General features: G+C 53.0%; 1 protein-coding gene across 2 annotated transcripts in view; it reads left to right on the forward strand.

Moving 5' to 3' along the window:
• Positions 1 to 25105, forward strand: part of DOK4 (docking protein 4) — a 319485-nt gene that overhangs the window by 137130 nt on the left and 157250 nt on the right. For both annotated transcript variants that reach the window (XR_014972334.1, XM_085639375.1), the window contains exon 4: positions 22211 to 22330. Coding sequence is in view for 1 of the 2 variants with exons in the window: in XM_085639375.1 (XP_085495501.1) it covers positions 22211 to 22330 (120 nt within the window). In the remaining variant the exon portion in view is untranslated. The remainder of the gene's footprint in view (positions 1 to 22210; positions 22331 to 25105) is intronic.

Raw genomic sequence — 25105 nt, forward strand, 5'->3', positions numbered from 1 at the left:
ACAAGCCTTGGCAAAAGCAGGAGTCGCAGGAATTGAAGAAAGCTGATTACTCTGACCAGCAAGGTCAGAGGGGCTGCTCCTTTGGAGGGAAGCAGGGGCCAGTCTGGGGCAACCAGACCAGCATCGTAGTTTTCAAGTTAAGTCGCCAAAATGGCCACTAGCCGACTGGCCAGGGACCGGGCAGGCGCGTCGAGTTGCAAAGTGCAGAGGGGCCCCACGCAGATCGTGGAGATGCTGGAGGGCTCACCTTTGGTGCAGATGCTGCTCGGATGTTGGGCTTCTCAGGACCCAAAGCACAACTTGGAGGGAGCCTCTGTTGTTGCGCTTGCAGCTTGTCGAGTGTCTTTTCAAGATGGCTGGCTCCACGTGTCTCGGTGCCTCCATGGGTTCCTTCTTTGCAGGGACTGAGAGGTCTGGAGGTCCAGGTCTTGTCGGTCTCTGGGCTCGGGCTCCGGCAGGAGGCGGCGGCAAAGCAGACATCGAGTTGCTGGTTGGTGCTTGCGTTAGCAAGATGGTCACTCCCTGACCATAGGGGAGATTTCCTTCAGTCCTCTGTGCAGCAGAGCGTCGAAGTTCCCGTCTTCTTCTTTGTAGTAAGTTGATTCCAGGATGCCTGAAGTCTTAGGACACAGCTCCTACCTTTAAGCGGATTCTAGGGGCCGGACTACCTGCTAGGTCCCTCCCTAAGGGGGGCACCAGGAAGGGGGGTGGTTACACCCCCAATCCTTTGTCCAGCTCGCCCCAGGTCCGGGGCTGGTGTGCCCCAGGACCGGTTTGAACTGGCATATGCACCGAGGCTCCTTGTGAGCCTCAGGCATGTCTGATTCCATTCAAGCCCTACCTGACCAATACACAATATCCTGTCTGGGGTGGTGCTCGCACCTCCCCTGGCAGGAAACCCTTTGTCCACGTCTCCCAAGCTGGAAGGACTCCCAGCAGCAGGAGGGCAGACTTGTGTCGGTGGTGGCAGCGTCCATTTTGTGGAGCTGAGGCTATGTCTGATTTTACCCGGGTTTCAGGTACTGTACATGTCGTGTCCCTCTAGAAGGGTGGAATGCTAACCCCGTCGCCAGAACTGGCGAGGGGTTAGTATTCCAATTCGTATGACACCTTACTCGACATGTTTTGATAAAGCCAAACCAAAGATAGCATTTAACCGCGAGGTTCATAATGCACTTAAGAGTATATGGTATGGCGATACCTGGAAACGGTAGAAGGAAGTTGTTCCGACCACTGCAGACAGGCTCAGCTCATGCCAGAGCACCATCTCACATGCAACCAAGCACTCTGCCTTCAGGATTGTTAAGGCCTGCCATAGGAGTGACTTATAGGTTACCATGTGTCCCATTTAAGGTTAGGTATAGGTATACTACACCTAAGTAAGAGGTGGATACACCAACTTACCCCAGCTGAGTGATCAGCCAGTTGTGTCAAATTGCTAGGCCAGGCCAGGGGTGGCACAATACATGCTTCAGCCCTTGGTAGGCCTTAGATACGCCAATGCCCTGGGTACCTAGTGTACCCTGGTACAGGAGCTCGCAGGGTGATCCAATTCCAATTGGTTATGCACCTAAAGTGCATAGTGTCAATTTAGTAGAGAGAACAGCAGGCTGGGGGTCTGATTAGCAGGCCCACAGCCTCAATATGTCAAAAACCAGTGAAGCAAAAAGCAAAAATGTGGGGTGACCATAGGATAGCAGACCCTACTCTCCTACAGTCGGTATCTGGGCAAAGGGGCGGCGTGAGAAGTTGGCCTGATTTATGCTGTCCACTAGTTATAGGCACCCTGTATCAGTCCAAACAACCCCTTATGGTGATAGGTTAAAGACAACCTTTATTGAAAGCTATGCTAGTGGTAGCTATGGAGAGCAGCCTTCAGGCTAAGTCTTGAAGGAATGTAAAGCAGCTTGTTTTACCAGTCTGTAATCTCCTGAATGACCAAATGAAAGGACAACCACACCAGGTATATATTTAAAATATATGTATTTAAGATAAAACACACCCCCCTAGTCTCTTTATGAGGCTCGAGTTCGAAGTACTTAAGTTACAAGTCAGTATTCAACCGTAAAAGCACAAATACACATTTGGGCCCTTGGGGCGTACCAAACCATATACTAATAAAGTGGTATAAGAACCACAACTGAACTAGACAGAAGGCCTAGAGCCTGTAGAATCGCTGGGACCCCAAGGAACCACCCAAGGTAGTGACGCAGGGGATCCACGGGGGCCGTGTGCAGTGTGTGAACACAGCCGCGAGCTCCGGTTAGCTTCTATGGGGAAAGTCGCGGTTGGAAATGTAAAGATTAGGGACACTTAGAAATGAGTCAGGACCAAACCCTTTTGGACTTAAGAAGTTCTAGGGCTAGCACCCACGGGAGCACCGGAGTACTCGTGTTACCTCACCCACGGAAGCCGGGTGCATAGGTGTCTTTTGGTGTCGGGTCGCGTCGTCTATTTCAATGGGAGCTGGCAAAGAACTGCTGCTGCCGGGAAGAGGAGAAGTGTCCGAAGAGATCGAGGATGGAAGGAACCTGAAAGCAGAGGGGACAGAGTCTGGGTCACTTACCAGTGACCAAGGGCACAATAGACCAATGCCCACTGATGTCGGGTGCTTCAGGTGAGTTGACGGGTGTCTTGTTAGACCAATGCCCACAGATGTCGGGTTCTTCAGGTGAGTTGACGGGTGTCTTGACTCTTGACTCTTCAGCCACAAGTTCCAGGAGGTGTCGACGATGACCAGGAGCTGGATTCGAGCTGTCCCATGAAGTCTGTCGAGTGCTGCGGTGTCGGCGACCAAATTGGACCCAACAAGCCTTGGCAATGGCAAGTCATTTGGAAACAGAGGAAGGACGTCAGTTCAGACCAGCAAGGTCTGGGGGACTCACTCAGCGAGGTTAAGTCGGGGCACGTCTGGAGCAACCAGGAAAGCCCAATCAGAAGAGGAGTTGCCTTCGTGGGGACCCACTAACCAACGGGCTAGTGATCGCAAAGGAGCCTCGAGCAGTCGCACTGGAAACTGGCCCACGGGTCACTCGTGGAGTGGAGGCCAGAGATCTTCGGTGCTGTAGATGCCCAAGGCTGGGGCTACTCGGAGCCCAAAGCACAACTTCGAGGAGGACCAGGAAGGTGATGGTTCGGCAATAGATCACGGTGTCCAGGGGTCATGGTTCATGGTCACCCACGATAGCCACGGGCCTCAGCTTTGCTGTGCACTCAGGGTAGCCTCGGGGAAGTCTGGAAATCCACCTCTGGTGATGCAAAGACTTCGGCGTCCGGTGGGAGCTTCAGCGATGCAAACCAGTCAGTTGCTTCTTTGGTACCTGCCAAGCAGGGGAGTCACTCCTTGACCGCAAGGGAGATTTCTTCAGTCTTCTAGTTGAAATAGAACGTTGAAGGTCCAGGATATGTGTTGCAGAGTTTCGTCCAGGGTAAACTAAAGTCTCAAGGACTGGGTTCCCATACTTATACAAAGTTTGGGGGTTGGACATACTCTAGGTGTGAGAAGGTGGCCTGATATATGCTGTCCACTAGTTCTAGTGGGCACCTTGTATCAGTCCAAACAACCCCTTGTGGTGATAGGTTAAAGACAACCTTTATTGAAAGCTATCCTAGTGGTAGCTATGGAGAGCAGCCTTCAGGCTAAGTGTTGAAGGAATGTAAAGCAGCTTGTTTTACCTGTCTATAATCTCTTGAATGATCAAATGAAAAGACAACCACACCAGGTATATATTTAAAATATATGTTTTTAGATTAACACACACCCCTCTAGTCGCTTTATGAGACTGGAGTTCAAAGTACTTAAGTTACAAGATAGCAATCATCAGTAATAGCACAAATACATGTTTGTGCCCTAGGGGCGTACCAAACCATATACCAAAAAAGTGGTATAAGAACCACGACTGGGATAGACACTAGGCCTAAAGCCTCTAGAATCGCTGGGACCCCAAGGAACCACGCAAGGTAGTGAGACAGGGGACCCATGGGGACTGTATGTAGTGTGTAAACACAACCGCGGGTTCCCGTTATCTTCTATGGGCAATGTCGCGGTTGGAAATTTAAAGATTAGGGACACTTCTAATCGAGTCAGGACCAAACCCTTTTGGACTTAAGAAGTTCTAGGGCTAGCACCCACGAGAGCACCGGTGTACTCGAGTTACCTCACCCAGGGAAGCCGGGTGCATAGGTGTCTTTTGGTGTCGGGTCGCTTCGTCGATTTCAATGGGTGCCTGCAAAGAACTGCTGCTGCTGTGAAGAGGAGAAGTGTCCGGAGAGATCCAAGCCTGGATCTAGGATGTAAGGAACCTGAAAGCAGAGGGGACAGAGTCTGGGTCACTAGCCAGTGACCAAGGGCAGGATGAACCAATACCCCCAGATGTCGGGTGCTTCAGGTGAGTTGATGGTTGTCTTGACTCTTCAGCCACGAGGTCCAGGAGGCGTCGATGAAGTCCACGAGCCAGATTCGAGCTGTCCCACGAAGTCTGTCGAGTGCTGCGGTGTCGGCGACCAGAAAGGACCCAACAAGCCTTGGCAACGGCAAGTCACTGGAATTTAGAGAAAGGACTGCGGTACAGACCAGCAAGGTCTGAGGGTCTCACCCAGCGAGGGTAAGTCAGGGCACGTCTGGAGCAACCAGGATCGCCCAATCAGAAAAGGAGTTGCGTTCGTGGAGACCTGCTAGCCAACGGGCTAGTGATCGCGAAGGAGCCTCGAGCTGTCGCAGTTGAAGCTGGCCCACGGGTCAGTCGTGGAGTGGAGGCCAACAATCTTCGGTGCAGGCGGTGCTCAAGGCTGGGGCTACTCGGAGCCCAAAGCACAACTTCGAGGAGGACCAGGAAGATGCTGTTGCTGCAAAAGAACACGGTGTCCAGGGGTCACGGTTCCACGTCACCCACGATAGCCACGGGCCTCAGCTTTGCTGTGGACTCAGGGTAGCCTCGGGGAAGTCTGGAAATCCACCTCTGGTGATGCAAAGACTTCGGGGTCCGGCGGGAGCTTCAGCGATGCAGACCAGTCAGTTGCTTCTTTGGTGCCTTGCAAGCAGGGGAGTCACTCCTTGACCCCAAGGGAGATCTCTTCAGTCTTCTAGTCAGGATAGAACGTCGAAGGTCCAGGATGTACGTTGCAGAGTTTCGTCCAGGGTAATCTAAAGTCCTAGGGACTGGATTCCTATACTTGTAGTAAGTTTAGGGAATGGACTAACTCTAAGGCCCCACCCATGGGTGGGCCTGGAAAGAGGGGTGGTTACACCCATTTCCTTTGTCCAGTTTTGCACCAGAGCAGGGGTAGGTAGCCCCTGCAACCGGTTTGAACTGGGCTATGCACAGGGACAGCAAACGTGCCCCCAGTGCAGGACTTCAAAGTACCAGAGAGTGCTCCCGCCCAGCCCCAATACACATCAGCCTATCTGGGGAGGTGGTTACACCTCCCTTCGACAGGAAACCTATTGTCCAGGCCTCCCCTGCCGGAGTTTCGGTCAGCAGCAGGAGGCCAGACCCGTGTCTGTGGCAGAGGCATCCATTTTATGATGCCAGGGCTCAGGAAAGTCCTACCGGGTTTAGCCAGTGTGAACATGTCTCTCCCTCTAGAAGGGGGGGGGGGGGGGGATAGTATTCCAAAGCGTTTGACACCAAACACGACATGTTTTTTTAATGCAGCCATCCCAAAGTTAGCATTTACCGCGAGTTTGTAATGCACTTAAGAGTATATGGTATGGCTGTATCACAGAATGTCGGAAAGCTGCAGAGGGGCTCAGCTCATGCTTGGGCACCCTCTCACATAAAACCAAGCACTCTGCCTTCAGGATTGTCAAGGCCTGCCATAGGAGTGGCTTATAGGTTTATATGTGTCTGTATAGGGTAGTGACATAGGTAGCCTATACCACAGTAAGGGGTGCAAGCACACCCTTACGCAGGCTGCAGTAGCAGACCTGTGGTGTCATTTTAGAGTGCTTCCCAGGGGTGGCATAATATATGCTGCAGCCCCTGGTAGGCCTCTGAGCTACCTATGCCCTAGGTACATAGTATACCATATACTAGGGGCTTATAAGGCACTCCAGAATTCAATTAGATATGTACCTAATGTACATGGAAACTATTTTAGAGAGGAAGCAGCTAGGCTATGGTCCTGATTAGCAGGGACACAGCCAGACTAAGGTAAAAAAACAATGAAACACCAGCAAAAAGTGGGGGTACCCATGTGAAGCAGATCCTACTCTCCTACAGGCGGGGGAGAGGTAAACCGGGGACAGACAAAAAAATAAAAATATAAAATAATAAATAACATACCTGCATTCTTGCTCCGATCTGGCTCCGACGTTTCGATCTGGCTCCGTGCACTGCAGGCCCCTAGAATACCCCTGCAGCCAATCCTGACGCTGCATGAAAGCAGCATCAGGATTGGCCTGAGCGCTGTGGATTGGTGCTCCCAGGTAGACTGAGAGCCTGCTCTCTCTAGTGCTTCAGTGGGCATGACGGTTTGGCCATCGTGAGATGTTTGGCCAAAACCATCATGCGCTCCGATTATAGTGCAAAACACTCCTCCACCAGTCAGTCATCTCCAGCCCCAGCCCCAAGCCTCGGCTCCGAAAGCCAAAATAAAACAATAATAAGCAAGTGTTTATTATAGTTTTATTTTTAATTTTTTTGGCGTGGGACACTTAACACAAGGCCCTAACAGTTCAGATTAGAAAAGTTAGAAAAATATTTTTGACTAAAGTCAATCGTGGGTTTCTTCGTGAAATCACCTATTGACCAACTGGTATCAGCAAATGCAAAGTCTGGAATCCTACCATTGATCCACCAATGTAGGAAGCTGGCTTTTTATGTAGGGCACCATCAAACGACTGTCAGGGGGAAAGATTGACAGAAAAGTATAGTACTGTAATGAATTTGCTCGTAGTTTGATATTTTTAACAGGTGTTGGGTATTTCTTTCTTTTCCCCCTTGCAAATTGTAATATTTTGTGCTTTCATGGATGTTTATTCACATCCGAATAAAGTTTGACTTGAATGAATGAATGAATGTAGGGCACCAAAATTAAGTACACTATGTAGAAAGTCTAGACAACCCTTATTGGCTGACACTGCTTGAATTAATAATCCCAAATGCTCTGTTTGTGGTAGTGTCGGCGAGCAGTTTAGGCTCATCGGAGGGTAGTGTTAAGCATTTGTTGTACACAAAGAGCCAATAAATCAGACACCCCCTCAAGAAGAAACTCAAGAGCAATTTAGAAAAATAACACAGATTTCAATATATAATTTTAAACACCATGATCGTCAAAATCAGGTATGTTTTTTAGACGGTATTTTTACATGAGAAACCGTAGGAAATCACAGCTGTCAGATTTGAGTCATGCGCCTCGAACGTGGTAATGTTATACTTTGGGAGAAACATTCATTGCATAGGTACACTTACAGACCACTTACAGAACTGTTCTTCTGGACTTAAATAAGTAGGGTCCTAGAAAGCACCAGCAGTTCAAGTTTACCTGCCCTGGGGTGTCCCGGTGGTGAGCTCAGCTCTTGAGGGTCTCAGGACTACAGAGACACCGTTGGTTTACTTGAGCCCAGGCTGGGGAGCTCGGGTGCAGAGTTGTTTTGTCTGGTGCGTCAGTGAGTTAGAGGCTCTCGCAGTGTACCTGCAGAAGAGCTAAAAGAAACACAGCAGTGCCACTCTCAGTGTGGAACTGGCCTCCCTCGAAGTCCCTCAATGTGCAGTTTTGGCAGTGGTGGTGTTCCGACTGAACACAAACAGGCCTTGGTGCCCCAGGAATTGGTGCAGAGAGGCTCCCGGAAGGCTCAGCGTTTTGAAGACTGGGTGGATCTATGGGGCTGACCTCCTGGACAATCGATTACCTCTGCCTGGTGACTTGCTTCCTCGGTGGAACCGATGGTCATTAAAACAATGGACTGGGCAGATGCAGTCGGTGCCTGCTGGTGCAGGGAAATGGCTCCTCCACTCCAAGGGAGATATTGCTGGATCGATGAAGTGCTAGGCAGACCTCCAAGTCTTTGGGGAGGCTTTTCTGCTTCTGGACGAGTCTGTCTTTGTGATTGTTTGGATAGCAGCAGCCAGGCAGGGTTTTGCACCAAGTTCAGTGCTGGTCTACAGTTCTCACGTCTTCTGCTCTTCTTTGTCCTTCTTCTGTCAGGCAGACAAATCTGAGTTCCTGGTATCAGGGGGCCATCTAATTATTACATTTAGGGGCATTAAGGCGAGTGAAGGGTAATAGTCAATGAGCTACTTACCGCAGGGGTCACCACACCCTCTATATGACCACTTCTTTTAGTGAGTGGGCATAACCGTGTCCCAGAGTTCCTAATTCCACCAAAAACAAGATGGTGGAACCCTTCTTTCATGGAGCACATCAGGTATGTATGTATGTATGTAGGGAATTTATAGAGCGCTGGAATCATCCCTGAAGGGGTATCTCCGCGCTAACATAGAAATAGGTCAGTCAAGCACAGATTCCCATAGCTCAAGCCTTGAATAATTCCTTTTCAGGAGTTTTCTGAAGCGGGGAAGACTGGGACATTTACGTAAATCCTCTGGTAGAGAATTCCTGTATATTGGCGCCAGATAGGCAACAGTTTTGCCTCCGGTTCATTTTTTCTTAAAATGAGATACAACCAACAACTTTTTGCCTTCCGATCTGAGACACCGGTTCGGGCACTAAAGTTTGAACTTGTCCGCCATATAACTTGGACTAGTGCCATAAAGAGCTCTGTGAGCAAAGCAACAGAGCTTAAACTTTATTCTCTGGAGGATTGGAAGCCAATGGAGAGTTTTCAATAATGGCCCGGGGGAGGTGCGGGGTGGTTTGTTAAGAGCTAGGCGTGCAGCCACATTCTGGACAATCTGCAGTCTGCTAAGAGAAGACTCGTTCGCAGATGCCAATAAAGCATTACAATAGTCCAGGCGACCTATAATCAAAGCCTGAATTAAGGTTCTGCGTACAGTTTGGGGTTAGCCACATGAACACTCTGCGGAGCAGGCTCAAGGTGTGATAGCAGGTCCCGGTAGTGGTCATAACTTGATCCTTCATCGATAACTGTGCATCCAACCGGACCCCTAGATTTTTTGCCACTGAAGTTGGTATAGGGGCGGGGCCTAGCACTGTCGGACACCCCTCAGGGGACCAGGAAGTTAGTGCAGCACCAAACAGCAGGATTTCAGTTTTGGCCGCATTTAGCTGCAGAAAGTGTTCAGTCATCCATTCTGCTATGGCATACATGCCATTAGCAAAGCGCTGATCAACGAACTCCATGTCCTTATAAAAGGACAGGAGTAATTGTGTGTCGTCCGTGTAAGAGAATGGCATAAAGCCGTACTGACGAATGACTTTAGCAGGGGGGGGGGCACATAGATGTTAAACAAAGTAGGGCTCAGATAGAAGCCCTGCGGCACCCCCTTGCTAAGCTTCACGGTTTGGGATCGAAAAGGGCCTAGATTGATGGTTTGCGTGCGATGATCAAGAAAGCTGACCAACCAATTGAGAGCTACCCCCTGCAGACTGGCCTCTCTCAGTCGAAATATCAGTTTCTGATGAGAGACCGTGTCGAAGGCTGTTGTTAGATCCAACAAAACCAACATCACTCCTTTGTTATCATCCACAGCATTTTTATATAAGGTAGCCCTTATTATGGGTGTGACTAGCCTGGAGGTGCAACATGCCTTTTGCATAGCTAATTTCCTATCTGTCCTGGTCCCAAATGGGCCTCAGGGCGGGGGTGGCATTCTCCAGGTCTGGAGGAAGCCTGGGTTGCATATCGAAGGCAGCAGAGGCTTTGAAGCCTCTGGCCTTGGCATGCAAATTTACTAGCCAACCTGCTGGAGGAGGTGATAACACCTTCTCCGGGGCAGGTATTGTTTCCTGACCTCAGAGATCACTGACTGTCACCTACAGGGGGTCAGAAACTCGTCTGTGATGGCAGGCTGGATGTTACTAGTCAACCAGCACACTAGAAGACTAGTGGGATTCAGGGGGCACCTCTAAGGGGCCCTCTGGGTGCCTGTCAAAATAAATCCAATATGGAAATCAGCATGGATTTATTAAGAAAAGGTGTTTGATACCAAACACCATATATTTCAGTGAAGCCATTATGTAGCTGGGTAACTCGTAATGACCAGTGCCCAGTACATACCTTAGGATGGCTTCCCTGTTCACTTGCAATATCTAGTAATAGAACTACACATCATAGGGGCATATCTTCTCATGCAGATATGTCCTCATTTAAAATATAATGCTCACTGCCTTAGAGCTCTAAGGCCTGCTATAGGGGTGACTTGCATATATTATATGCAGGGAATTTGGCATGGCACACAGTGAGTGTCCATGTTGTGTTATCCCCCTTGGTTTGTAATATGTCATGCAGAGATTCCCCCCTTGGCTTGTACCATGTCATGCAGCCTGCAGTGGCAGTCTGCATACAATTTGTATGGGGGTCCCTTAGAGTGGCTTAATGCATGTGGCAGCTGTTAGGGACCCTCTTTAGTACCCATGCCCTAGGTACCAGGGGTGCTGTTTACTAGGGACTTACAGGGGTGCTAAAGTGTGTGCCAATTGTGCCAAAATTAAAACATTTACTTTGTTTTTAGGGAAAGAGCACTGACACTGGGCCTGGTTAGCAGGAACGCAGTGCACATCAGTCGAAAAACATCAGTAGAAGTGGCAAAAAGTGGGGGTGACCATGACAAAAAGTGGCACTTTCCTACAGTAATCAGTGATGGTGACAGGAAATTTCACTGTTACGTGTTTATAGTCAATTACGTGATGTGATGAGTCAGTGTTGTGTCTGGAAAAAAGATTGTGCAGGTAATGACAGGATTGTGTTTTGAATAGATTAAACTGACAAAAGGTAAGTCTCTACTTAAATTCAGTGATACTGCGAAGTGGTCCTAGGCCACTGCAATTCTGCAGCAGTGTAGGACTATGGCACAGTGTCTACTGGCCACTGGGAGCAACAGACCTGCTGTTTGTAAATGCAACACTTTGAAATGGGAGAACATTAAAATGAAGAGTTAACTTAATCGTTAAGGTGCTTTTATTTAAATTTTCTCTGATTTAAAAGCATTCAGAAACCTTATTTTGTTCTCATGTTCTAATATTGAGTTGACAAGGACTTTCATTTAAGAGTTAAATACCTCAGTGCTTCAGTTCTTCACCTCTGTGTTGCAGCCTGGGCCATAAATCTCACTGTCATCCGCCCGTAATCCTTACCTGAATCGAGCCATCCGGTGCTGTATTTTGCTGCCCCTCCAGGTTTGTCGGAGCTCTGCTGAGTCGTCCTGCTGCCGAGAACCGGAGTATCACGCCTCGTCCGCAAAATGGCGGCCTCTCTCCGGTGATTGCGGCGCTGGATGCCCCCGAGGTGCCCGTCCCGGATCCGCGTGTGCTGCTGCGAGTGGGGGGAGCGCCTTGGCCTGGCGTCCTGGAGAGGAGCGGCTGGCGGCCCGACGGACTCTCCCCCTCGGTGCTGGGGAGGACAGACCTGTGCGTGAGAAGCCTCAGCGGCCCGGATGAGACCCGCGGCTGAAGGACCTCCCAACGGCGCTTTGGCGGCCTCGGCTGCCACATCGGGCAGCGCGGGTGGGTGATAGGGGACGCGCTCCTACTGTGACAGGGAGATCAGCGGAGGACGCTGCCCCGGTGCCTGTGGAGCGGGTGAATCCTGGTGGGGGTCCGGGACGACTGCTGGGGCCCCCCCTGGTGTCTCTTCTCCCTGCCTCTAGGGATCCTGGTTTCCGCTTCTCCTTCGTGCTGGCACGGGTGTGCCGAGTGTGTGGCGCCTGAGCAGCCGGGCCCTGTCTCTTCCCCCTGCGATCCTTCTGAGAGGACGGCTGCAATGTCGGCTGCTGCGTAGGGCGGCGGAAGAGGCCGCAACCGCACCATCGGCTGCCGAATCGGGCAGCGGGGGAGGCTGTAGGCGCTTTTGCACTGGAGGGGCTGGGGGCTGTTCCGGAGTCACCGAGTGGACGTTGACGGTGTGGGTGAATCCGGGGAACGGCGGTGGGGGCCTGAGCCGGTGGCTCCCCCCCCCCGACATCTCTGCCCATCCTCGGCGAACACCCCCAGCTGTCAGCTGAGAGACCTGCAGCTCTGGTGGACGACAGACAAGGTCAGAGCGATCAGCCGCCCTACATCTAATGTGGCTGTCCTGGGGGTGCCCAGGGGATCGCCGAGTGCCCCCCGGTTTGACTTTTAGCGGATTTGATGTAGCTGGGGCCGAGATGGACATCCCGTGAGCCCCGCCGGTGTCGGCTGGGTGAGCCCCCGGCGCGCCACGAGGGGTGAAGGCCACGTGACGGCCAACGGCTGGCCGGGGACTGGAGGACCTTCGGATTGGCACTCGAGCTGTTGCTAGACCTTGAGGTGAGCTGGGGGGGGGGGGGCGGCGGAGGGGGAGCGCCCCCGACGGTGACAATGGCCAGAATCGGCGGGTAGATCGGCCCGCACTGAGAGGCTGAGAGGCTGGATCCGGTTGTGCCGTTGCTGAGGCCTGCTGCCTCCAGGGGCTGGGCCGACGTTGCTTGAGGGGGCCCCCTGCCCCCCCTGTCCTGGTGGACTTCAGTTTAGGCGGTCCCGGCGGCTGTACCGGACATCCCCTACCCTGCACCTCTACCCGGGGAACGCTGCTGGCGGGGAGGCCCCCCTCCCATCCCCGCCCCTGCCGCGCCTTGACTGTCTAACCTGGTGCTGAACCTGGTGCTGGGGGGGGGTTCGGCTGTTGGGCCCGGACTTGAGGTGGAGGGGGAGTTCCCTGGGAACTTGATCGAGCCAGTGGGTTGAGGCGATACACGGCGCCTCGCCGGCCTGCGCGCTGTACATCGCCGGAGGTCCATCACGGGTGCAAACTGTAGCTCGAGGCCCGCGACGTGGTGAGGGCGGCCAAGCCCAGATCCGTCTGAGGAGGTGCGTGTTGACTACGTTCTGGGCCCTCCACCATTGGGGGTAGGACGCGCCCTCGCCCTTTGCCTTCTCATCGAACCCCCCCACTTCTGACCTGGGGCAGGGGGCTACTCCGTTTGGCGGGTGGGAGAGGCCTGCTGGTCCACTGCGTCCACCCTTGTGCCTGGCGTGTGCTCCCTGGACTCATCTTGGGCAAGAAAAGGGGCTCCAAACAACCGGCGGCGTCCCACCAGACGCAGATTGACCAGTTGGCAAACTCGGACCCGCCGGGTGCGGTTGGAGGGGGGGCGCCGGCCCCGAACAAGGACTTGGCCGTTATCCTTCAGGCCATTGATGCCTCCCGCACATCCTTGGAGGGGATGGTTGGGGAGGTGAAGGTCGATGTGGCGCTCCTGCGGCAAGACCTACACAACGCTACGGCCCGCATCACCGAAACCGAATCCCGGATCTCCACGGCGGAGGACGACATTCGCCTGCTACAAGACCAGGTCCGGGAGCTCACAACCCACTCTATAGAACTGCACAGGCGGGCAGAGGATGCCGAAAATCGCGCCGGTCGCAACAACCTTCGCCTGGTGGGCTTCCCGGAGGGGGTCGAGTCTGGCCGAGCAGACGACTTCCTCGAACAGTGGTTTAAGTCCTGGATGCCGGCGGCCGGTCTGTCGACCTGGTTTGTGGTGGAGAGGGTGCACCGGTCGTTGGCGGCCAAGCCTCCGGTGGGAGCCCCCCGCGCCCCTTTATTCTCAGGATCCTCAACTTTCGGGACAGAGACGCTATCCTGCGGGAGGCGCGGGTGAACGGCCCCTTGACTTTCAACAACCACACCATTATGGTCTTCCCAGTCTACACCCGGGAGGTCCTGGAGCAACGCCGCTCCTACACGGAGGTCAAGCAAAAGCTGCGCTCTCTGGGCCTCCAATATCAGCTCCAGTTCCCGGCCCGCCTTCGGGTCGTCTTCCAGAGTAAGACACTGTTCTTAGACACTCCTGGGGGGCCTGGACCTGGCTCACTGAGGAAAGACTTCTGCGCCAACCCGGGGGGGTGGCGTCCACTGCTGTTCCCCAGGGACACGGTGCTGATGGGTCCCAACGATCACGGCGCAAGAAGCGCACGCACTCACGACAGCGCCGCAGCGCGGCGATGGCGCGGACCCGGTCTGCGAGCACATCTGGGAAACGGGTGCGGGACTCCTCGGCCTCCTCTGGCACCTCCTCTCAGGCGGCTGGGGGATCCCGGCGCTGCCTGTCGCCTCGACTGGACGGGTCTCGGGCACCCCCCAACGTGCAGACTGACCTATCTGACCTCTCCCGCAGTCCTGCTATATGACTCACGTTTTGTTTCAGGCACCCACAAGGGGAGGCGGCGATCCTGCCGGGTGGCGGGGACGGGGGGGGCTTTGCAGTATCAAGCTTTTCCACAGCAACCTAGGACGAGACACTGAAATCCGTGCTTCAGGAGGGGTCCACCACGCTCTTTATACCCGAGCGCTTAGGCTTGGGGCTTTGTAACTGTTGGTTTTAGTTCGGGCGACAGATGCTTCCGTTCTCGAAGTGTAGGGTGGGGGGTGGGGGGTTGGGGTTGGATGCTTGTTGGTTGTTCCTCCTCGGGGGACTGTTTTGTTTGGTTTGGGTGTGTTTTTCTTTGAGCCTCTTACACAGCAGCACACCTCTCATATTACCGCGCCTCTCCCTGCAGCCATCCACACGGGCTCGGCCGCCGACCGCTTTCCTGCACTACCCGCTGGCTTCCCCTAGCGGGGGACCTGCAGCCCTGGCTTCCCCTGGCCGCCCCGCTCCTAGCGCGCTCTGTTTCCAACACTATTATGGCTGACCTACCCTCTAAGGCTCAGGTGCGCGTCCTGTCCTGGAACGTGAACGGCCTATTAGATAGACTCAAGCGCACTGCCGTCCTTAAATAAGCCCAGCGCGCGGAGGCCGACGTGCTCCTACTTCAAGAAACCCACCTGCTTGGCGAGAAGTGCCCCTTTCTGGCGCGTTACGGATACGACCGGGTATGGCACTCTGGGTTCTCGCGTGGATCGCGGGGGGTCGCTGTCCTAGTGCGCTGCTACCTTCCTTTTGTGTTTACCCGGGTGATTCATGACCCCCAGGGGATGGGGATTGCCGTGTGCGGCACGCTCGAGGGGCGGCCGCTCAGTCTTCTGTCACTCTACGCGCCGCCTACCGCGCTACCTCAGGCTTTATCACATGCCGCATCTTTGTTGGCGACTCTCCCTCCGGGCGCTATTGTCTTGGGGGGGGGGGGGGGACTTCAATGCTGTCTCGGCCCCACACCTTGCCTCCTCGGGTCCGGTTTCGGCGCCCCGCGCCGCACGAGCAAATCAGCTGGCGAATTGGGCGGAGGCTCAGGGCCTGTGCGATGCGTGGCGGACTTGGCACCCGAGCGTACGGCAATACACTCACACCTCGGCCGCCCACCACACTCATGCGCGTATTGATGCGATCTTTGTCCCACCCGCTGACTGTGTAGGCATCCAAGACGTCCGCATCCTTCCCAGGGGGATATCCGACCACTCTCCGGTCCTCCTGGGTCTGGGACCCCCGCCTCGGGGGGCCCGCCAAATGTGGCGCTTCAACGCCTGGTTTCTTCAGGATAAGGGGCTCCGTAGGGAGGTGGGGTCCGCGTTGACGCGGTATTTTGGCGACAATGACGGGTCGGTTTCCTCGGCGGGTACCCTTTGGGAGGCCTGCAAGGCCACCATCAGGGGGGCGACCAAAACACAGGTGGTGCGGCATCGCCAGTCACAACTCCAACGGCTCACAGCCTGTGAAGCCCAGGCACTACGATTGGAGCTCTCTCTCTCTGGGACCGATGATCCGACCGGGAGTCGGCAACTGCGACTTCTGCGGGAGGAGATCCGTCAGCGGTCGCTTGATGCGGCTAAGCTCCTCTGGCAATCCCCGGTGGCGAGGGTATATGGGTGGGGCGACAAGAACGGAGCGCTGCTGCACCGGCTGGCTACCTACCCCAGGGCGTCGCGAATTATCCCGGCGGTGACTGACTCTGACGGCCGGCTCCAATCTTCCTCCGTGGCCATCGCGGACGCCTTCGCTCAGTATTACTCACAGTTGTATCGGGCCCGGGAGTCGGACCTCTCCTTAGCCTCAATGCTTGCCGCTAGTAATCTACGGCTTCCCCGTCTTCGCTCCAGTGACTGGGAGAGTCTGAAGGAACCCATTTCTCACGAGGAGATTGGGGACGCGATAGGGCGCACGTCCGCGGGGAAAACCCCAGGCCCGGACGGCTTCCCCCAAGAGTTTTATGCCGCCTATAAGGACCACCTGGTCCCACGGTTGGGTGCCCTCTACGCCGAGGCGGTCAAGAAAGGCTCCTTCCCTCCGGAAGCCGACATAGCCACGATTGTGGTCCTGCCCAAGACGACGCCGCCCTCTCGCGACAGGTCGGCATACCGGCCGATATCTCTTATAAATACGGATATCAAACTTTATGCGGCAGTCCTGGCCCAGAGGCTCCGGCCCTTTTTGCCAGACTTGGTGCACCCAGACCAATGCGGCTTCATGCCAGACCGTGGCACTCACCATTGCCTTCGTCGCCTTCATGTGGCCCTGGCTCACCGTCACCGCATCTCTCCATATCTCACCCTCCTGCTTGCCGATTTTGAGAAGGCCTTCGACTCGGTTGGGTGGCCCTACCTCTTTGAGGTCCTGTCCCACATGGGTTTCGGCCCCAAGTTTGTTGGAATGGTGCGGGTCCTTTACGCGCGCCCCCGCGCCAGAGTGCTGGTTAACGGGGCACTGTCGAAACCACTACAGATCGGCAGGGGAACGCGACAGGGGTGCCTGCTGTCGGCCCTCCTGTTTGCTCTCGCAATGGAGCCCCTAGCTGCCCTGATCAGAGCAGACGCCCTCCTTCGAGGCTGGGAGTGGCCGAGCTGTGAGTCGGACAGAATAGCTCTTTATGCGGACGACGTTCTGCTGTATCTTAGTGACCCGGCGCGCTCAGGTCCCCGTGCACTCCATATCCTGGGCCGCTTTGGCCGTGCGTCTGGCCTTTATTTAAACCCGCAAAAGTCGGTTCTTGTGCTTCTACACCCCTCACAGGAGTGTTTTGACTGGCAGGACAATATTCCCCTTCGTCGGTTGTCCTTCAAATATCTGGGCATCTGGGTCTCCCTTCTCCCGGAAGTGAGCTGGGCTCTTAATGTGACCCCCTTGGTCAAGAAGGCTAAGGCAGACCTGGCACGATGGCAGTCGCTCCCGCTCAATCCGCTGGGGAGGGTTGCGCTCTACAAAATGATGATTCTCCCTCGGTTTCTTTATGTACTGCAGAATACTCCCGTGTCCTTCCCGCGGCCTTGGTTTCGCGAGCTGGACGAGTTGGCGACTAGATTTCTCTGGGGTGGTGGGAGACCAAGGTTGGCCCTGTCGACGTGTCGCCTGCCCACCTTTGATGGAGGGCTTGGTATGACCAATCTTTACCTCTACTATTTAGCCACCCGCCTTTTGGTCATCCACGACTGGTTTGGAGGGGGATGGTCCGACCCGGCTTTCAGGGTGGAATTAGAAGACCTGGGTTTCTCCTGCATTTTGGACCGCCTGTACGGCGCCCCCATCCCGGCTTCCTGCCCAGACATCACCAAACGGATTTTCCTGGCCTGGCGAGCGGTGCTCCGCCACACTCAGTGGACCGGGAGGCTGACTCGCGCCACTCCCCTCTGGCATGGGACGTGGCTGCGGGGCATTGCGGACCTGGAGGGCTTTAGGTCGTGGGACCTGCTCGGCATCTCCCAGCTGGGGGATGTCTGGCGGGGGGGACGCATGTGCTCCTACTCGGAACTGCAGGCGCGCTTCTCCCTCCACTCATCTCAATTTTACAGGTACCTCCAACTACGGCACGCCATACGCACCTACACCCCACTGGACATTAGGCTGCCGGACCACAGCCCCCCAGAGGCTCAGGTCCTGCTGGGCAACCTGGGGAGGGGGGGGCATCTCCCGAATACATCGTTCTCTCATTAACAATACCCTCATAGCCCAGGAAGGCCTGAAGGAACGGTGGGAGGTGTGGGTGGGTCCCCTGGCCGAGGCTGACTGGCGGGACGCCCTTATGGCCCCCAGGCTGGTGATGGCTTCTGCTAAACTGAGGCTTATCCAAATTTACTACCTGCACACTGCCTACCTCACACCGGCTCGTCTGCACCGTGCGGGCCTCTCAACTGATGCGGCCTGCCCCCGTTGTGGTTTTGACCCGGCCGACTTCATCCATATGGTGTGGTCGTGCCCGGAACTGGGGGATTATTGGGGGGGCATAGAAGCCGACCTCACGGAGGTCTTGGGCTGGGTGGTGCCACATGACCCTAGACACACCCTTCTGGGCATCACTGACGGTCTAGATGGCACACGCGCTGAGAAGCTATTCCTTATGACAGCATTAATGGTGGCAAAGAGAGATATTGCAGCGGCCTGGAAACACCCACGGCCACCTAGCTTGGCTAAATGGAGTACTGGAGTGGACTGGTGTGCGGCGCAGGAGCGGACTCTCTATCAGGCGAGGGGATGCCTTAAGAAATACCGTAGGATATGGGGGAAATGGTTGGGCAACGTATTATGAATATGTGGTTGGGGGGGAGGAGAGGGGGGCTGCGGGTGGGGGCGGGGGGGGAGGTGTGAACTTGTGCGATATGATAATAGATTGGTGGCTCGTCAGACTCAATGTTTCTTCTGTTGTGTTACAAAAAACAATAAAAACTTGTTTATCAAAAAAAAATCTCACTGAGTATTGCTCATTATCAGGCCCTGCTATCTGATGATGATAATGTAAAATAATCACAGCCTTTTGTTAAGTTTAAGAGGAAAATGTGACCCTGTGCAGGTTTAAAAATGAACTCCATTGTTGCTGCCGTTACAACCCAATTTTTGTGTGCTCAGCATAAGAAAAATATATATGAATATACTACTAGCAAGACCTGTGCTTGTTTCTTCTGTATGTTACACAATGCTTACAGATATCCAGCACATATAGGCCCTTATTACGAGTACGTGTGAATAACTGTCATTTCCCCTCCCCTGGAATTACAGATTAAAAGCTTTGATCCTGTCAGTTTGTAAGTCCACTATTGAACATCGAATGCTCTTAAAGGAAGTGACTGGGTTTTGTGAATGTATCTGTAAAGTAACACACCAGTAGACCGAGATATGACTAGGGTTGTAATCGGATACGTTGGGAAATGTGTACACTGTCATTAACTGATAGGCAGGCAGGTTTGTTAATTGTCACTGATAAAGGAAGTGGTAAGTGTGTGTTTACATTTGTCGACACTTGCAGGATGTTACAGAACTGTTTGCAGGTAGTGACAGACATTGACAAGCTATGTTTATCAGCATGGACTAAGACAGCTGGTGAAGTTGCCAGGGAATATCTTGATTGCTGTTAGAATCCGGGTTCTCTGGTTGGCATAGGTAGGTACTTGTGACAAGCAGGGAACCTTTCCTCTAGTCAGGGTAAGGGGTTACACTCCTAAAATAACCCCTGCTCACCCTCTAGGTAGCTTGGCGCGAGCAGACAAGGCTTATCTCAGAGCGTTATAGGTTAAGCATTTGTGAACACATACAGTAACCAAGTGACAACACTACAAATGGACACCACACAGGTTTTTATATTAAAAATAAGGATTCTTTATATAGAGTTACCACAAGACCATTAAACGACAAAAATACACATACGGTTACTTTTAGATGGTAGAAGTTTGCTTAGTTCTCTTAAGTTCTTAAATGCGACACTTTAGGTCAATGTACCTTAGATGCGACACGCAGGGCAACGAAAGTGTTGCAACGATGCTGATGCGATGAAGTTTTTGGTGCAAAGAAATGAAGACGTGAAGATCTTCCAGATGCGTTACGCTTCTCCGATGTTGCGAGAAGACTCGACTCGATGCGTCGGCTGCAGCGGCGTCACCCCTTTACGCGATGCGACGACAGCGGCCTTGGCAGCGGCACTCTCCTCTCGACGTTTGCAAGAAGCTTCCGCTCGATGCGATGCTGCAGCGGCGTCACCCCTTTACGCCATGCGACGACAGCAGCTCCGACGGCGGCACGCTTCTCCGTGGATACGAGGCGCTTTTCCTAATGTGGTGCAATGCGACAACTACGATGGCTGCGATGGCGACACGCTTCTTCCTCGATGCGAGACTCTTCTCTTGATGCGGTGCAATGCGTCAGCTACGATGGCTGCGATGGCGACACGCTTCTTCTGCGTTGCGAGACACTTCCGGAATAATGCGAGACGCTTCCGCTCGATGCGATGCTGCAGCGGCGACACCTTTTGCGAGATGCGACGGCAACGGCTCCGACGGCGGCACGCTTCTCCTTCTTGAGTCGTGCTTCCAGCTCCTTGCGACACGCAGTCCCTCAGAAGGCCCAACAACAGCAGCAGGCACTTCCAAAAGACTCTGGGGAGCTGGGGGTGAAGTCCACTGGTCCTGGGACATCGTTCAGGGGCAAGCTCAGTACCAGCCCTTGGAGATCTTTTAAGCACAAGTTGAATTAAAGTCTTTGTAGTCTTTTCTCCTCTCCTTTCAGCAGCAATGCAACCACCGCAGGCCAATCCCCCCAGGTCAGGGACAGTACTCCTCCTTACAGCTTTCCCAGTTCCTTCTCCTCAGGCAGAGGTTCTTCTTGTCAAGCAGGATCTAATTTCTTGGGAGCAGGGTCCCAATACTTATACCCCTAATTCCTTTGTTCCTCTGGGGTAGAGGGGCCTTTGCCCAGTCCAAACCAGTTCTTGAGCACTTTGTTGACATGACTCTGCCTTTCTATTCAGGGTGCAGGGCAGAGACATCAGCCGCTCCACAGGAGGTGGAGCCAGCATTGTGGTGGCAGAGCACAGCCCTATTCAGAGTCCAGGTGCACTCCTCCCACCCATCTGGATGTCAATCTCTCTATTCACCACCAGGCTACCTAGCCCTGCCCCTCTGGGTTTCCCCAGCCCTGTCACTCACACAAACCAGACAGGCAGATACACATCATAGCAGAGGCGGGCTGAAATGGTTAGGCAAGCAAATACCAACTTTCTAAAAGTGGTATTTGCAAACACAGAATATTAAAATAAACTTTACTAAAAGATGTATTTTATTATTCTGAGTTCAGGCATACTAAACTCGATTTTCTACCATGTTCCCTGGGTCTGTTAGGATCATAGGATGTAACAATTCTAACAGCCCATTCTGGCCTATGGAGAACAGGTAGCCTTACAATAGTGAAAAACGAAAATGGCTGTAATTCACTATTAGGACATGCCACACACATCAGGGCTTGTCCTACCTTATGCTTACAATGCACCCTGCCCTTAGGCCTACCATAGGGGTGACTAAAATGAAGTTAAGAGAAGGTTTAGGGACTGGGAAGTGGGTGCACTTGCCCAGTCAGCATGACGGTACCAGACTGCACGCAGGTTCTGCAATGGCAGACCTTAGACACATTTTACTAGGCCGCTTCTGTGGGTGGCACAACCAGTGCTGCAAGCCCACCAGCAGCATTTGTATTTACAAGCCCTGGGCACTCCTGGTGCACTTTACTGGGGTCTGACAGTAAACCAAATAAGCCAATCATGGAATCCAACCAACATATACATTTCACATAGGGAGAGCATATGCACCTTAGCACTGAACAGCAGTGGTAAAGTGCCCAGAGTCATAAAACAGCCAACCACAGGTCAGAAAAAATGCAGGAGGAAGGCAAAAAGTTTAGGGATGACCCTGCAAAAAGGGCCAAGTCCAACACTTGCGTTTTATCAATGCCACCGAAAGGAAACAGCGCTCCACTTCCAGCCAACAACAACGGAGAGAGAAGGCCCTCATCCTCCATTGGCAGTGTCAGGTTTATATTTACAACGGGTGACGGTGGTGGGATAGTGACAAGACTGAGCATACAGAAAATTACCCTGACAGCGAATGACGGGGCAGTGCTTATATTCAGTAACCCTGGCAAGGAGTGATGGAACTGACTTTGAAATTAGGGACCAGAACGTGGCATAGCTTTATCTCCAGTGGCCAGTGAGAGACCAGTCAGTGACCAAGGGAGTGAAGAGTCTATTTAGAGTCAGTGTCCTAAAATGAGAAGGCTGTTTACATCAGTGACAAGGAAGAGACAGATTTAATGTTTAATGCCAGTGACCATAGTCAAGGAATTTTAAGATTGCAAGATTATTTATGTTCTGATATTGTGGCTAGTAAGTGATCAGTTTGTGTATAGTCTGTACAAGGAGTGACTGTGTTTTTATGCAGTGACCAGAAGCAGAGAGTGACAAGCTTTGTTTTCATTCCCAGAGCTGGAAGCTGATGACTGGTACAAGACGCTGCACTTGGAGTGCCTGGGGGCTCGAGTCAATGATATCAGCATGGGGGAGCCAGACCTACTGGCCCCTGGAGTGCAATGTGAACAAACAGGTGAGTGATGAGTGATGAGCAATGAGCAATGAACTCCAAAGCTGGGCCTTGGCAAGGGAAGTGGAGGTTAAAAGTCCTGGGAAATGTGGGGCTGAAACAGGGATATAAGAGGGGCAAGGCCAGAGGGAGTGCTCAGGGGTAACAGGGCCAAAGAGAGAGCTCAAATGTGAAATAAGTGTCATTTCAAATATAGAAGAGTCACATTTTTGTAAACCAGTGGTGTTCTGTCCCTGTCAAAGTTAAGGTTGCTCAATCGATTTTGGGTTGAGAGAAGGTCTGGCTTTACACCAGGTTCCTGATCTGGTTCCGTTGTTCTAACCTTCTCAACCGCTGGGCCATCTGCTTCTGGACCACCAGGTCACAGTGGTGCCCGTGAGGGTGTGGTGAAATTAATTTGTTTTCCTTAACTTGGTCCATGGTAGGGAAACCACAAAATGTCCGCCACACGTAGGGAGAAACGTGCTGCGTGTCAAGGCCGTTGCTATTTTTGTTTTCTGAAAACCAACACCTGCTTTTGGAGCTTGTTGCCAAAAGGGTGCATCAGACATGGTGTCCGCTCGGAAAGGATCACTGCCTGCAAAGGAGCTGCAGCAGTGATATCCCTGCCAGTCTGGTGGGGATGTCTAAATCTATCAGACAGACTTTTGCTTGGGAAGTGGAGGCCTAGCCTCATTCAGCTGGAGAGCACCAGGCTGCCCTGCTGAGTGCCAGGCTCTAAATGAAGCCCTACGTCAAAGACAGATATCCGGGATTACAAAGGGTCAGACACATATCTCAGGGCGTAATGGGGTTAGAGAGATGGGAGTGGTGACTAGAAACAGACGTCAGTACCTAAACATTTTCAAAGGCAGAACAAGGCGAATCCAGCTAGAGACAAATGGCTACTATGTCCAGAGACGGGGTCTGTGAGAAGGTGGACTGATATATGCTGTCCACTAGTTCTAGTGGGCACTTTGTATCAGTCCAAACAACCCCTTATGGTGATAGGTTAAAGACAACCTTTATTGAAAGCTATCCTAGTGGTAGCTATGGAGAGCAGCCTTCAGGCTAAGTCCTTAAGGAATGTAAAGCAGCTTGTTTTACCAGTCTGTAATCTCGTGAATGATCAAATGAAAGGACAACCACACCAGGTATATATTTAAAATATATGTATTTTGGTTAACACACACCCCTCTAGTTTCTTTATGAGACTGGAGTTCGAAGTACTTAAGTTACAAGATAGCAATCATCAGTAATAGCACACATACACGTTTGGGCCCTAGGGGCGTACCAAACCATATACCAAAAAAGTGGTATAAGAACCACGACTGAACTAGACACAAGGCCTAGAGCCTGTAGAATCACTGGGACCCCAAGGAGCCACCCAAGGTAGTGACACAGGGGACCCACGAGGACTGTATGCAGTGTGAGAACACAACCGCAGGTTCCCGTTAGCTTCTATGGGCAATGTCGCAGTTGGAAATTTAAAGATTAGGGACAATTCTAATCGAGTCAGGACCAAACCCTTTTGGACTTAAGAAGTTCTAGGGCTAGCACCCACGGGAGCACCGGAGTACTCGAGTTACCTCACCCAGGGAAGCCGGTTGCATAGGTGCCTTTTGGTGTCAGGTCGCGTCGTCGATTGCATTGGAAGCCTGCAAAGAACTGCTGCTGCCGTGAAGAGAAGTGTCCGAAGAGATCCAAGCCTGATCTGGGATGGAAGGAATCTGAAAGCAGAGGGGACAGAGTCTGGGTCACTAGCCAGTGACCAAGGGCAGGATGGACCAATGCCCACAGATGTCGGGTGCTTCAGGTGAGTTGATGAGTGTCTTGACTCTTCAGCCACGAGGTCCAGGAGCCGGATTCGAGCAGTCCCACAAAGTCTGTCGAGTGCTGCGGTGTCGGCGACCAGATTGGACCCAACAAGCCTTGGCAACGGCAAGTCACAGGAAAGGACTGCGGTGCAGACCAGCAAGGTCTGATGGACTCACCCAGCGAGGGTAAGTCAGGGCACATCTGGAGCAACCAGGAAAGCCCATGCAGAAGAGGAGTTGCCTTCGTGGGGACCTGCTAGCCAACGGGCTAGTGATCGCGAAGGAGCCTCGAGCTGTCGCACTTGGAACTGGCCCACGGGTCACTCGTGGAGTGGAGGCCAGCAATCTTCGGTGCAGGAAGTGCTCAAGGCTGGGGCTACTCGGAGCCCAAAGCACAACTTCGAGGAGGACCAGGAAGATGCTGTTGCTGCAAAAGATCACGGTGTCCAGGGGTCATGGTTCCACATCATCCACGATAGCCACGGGCCTCAGCTTTGCTGTGGACTCAGGGTAGCCTCGGGGAAGTCTGGAAATCCACCTCTGGTGATGCAAAGACTTCGGCGTCCGGCGGGAGCTTCAGCGATGCAGTTGCTTCTTTGATGCCTGCCAAGCAGGGGAGTCACTCCTTGACCCCAAGGGAGATTTCTTCCGTCTTCTAGTCGTGATAGAAAGTCAAAGGTCCAGAATATATGTTGCAGTTTCATCCAGGGTAATCTAAAGTCCTAGGGACCGGATTCCTATACTTATACTAAGTTTAGGGGATGGACTAACTCTAAGGCCCCACCTATGGGTGGGCTTGAAAAGAGGGGTGGTTACACCCATTTCCTTTGTCCAGTTTCGAGCCAGAGCAGGGGCAGGTAGCCCCTGTAACCGGTTTGAACTGGACTATGCACAGGGACACCAAGTGTGCCCCCAGTGTAGGACTTAAAAGCACCAGAGAGTGCTCCCGCCCAGCCCCAATACACATCAGCCTGTCTGGGGA

Source organism: Triturus cristatus, chromosome 12 (assembly GCF_964204655.1).
Source record: "Triturus cristatus chromosome 12, aTriCri1.1, whole genome shotgun sequence".
Taxonomy (NCBI): domain Eukaryota; kingdom Metazoa; phylum Chordata; class Amphibia; order Caudata; family Salamandridae; genus Triturus; species Triturus cristatus.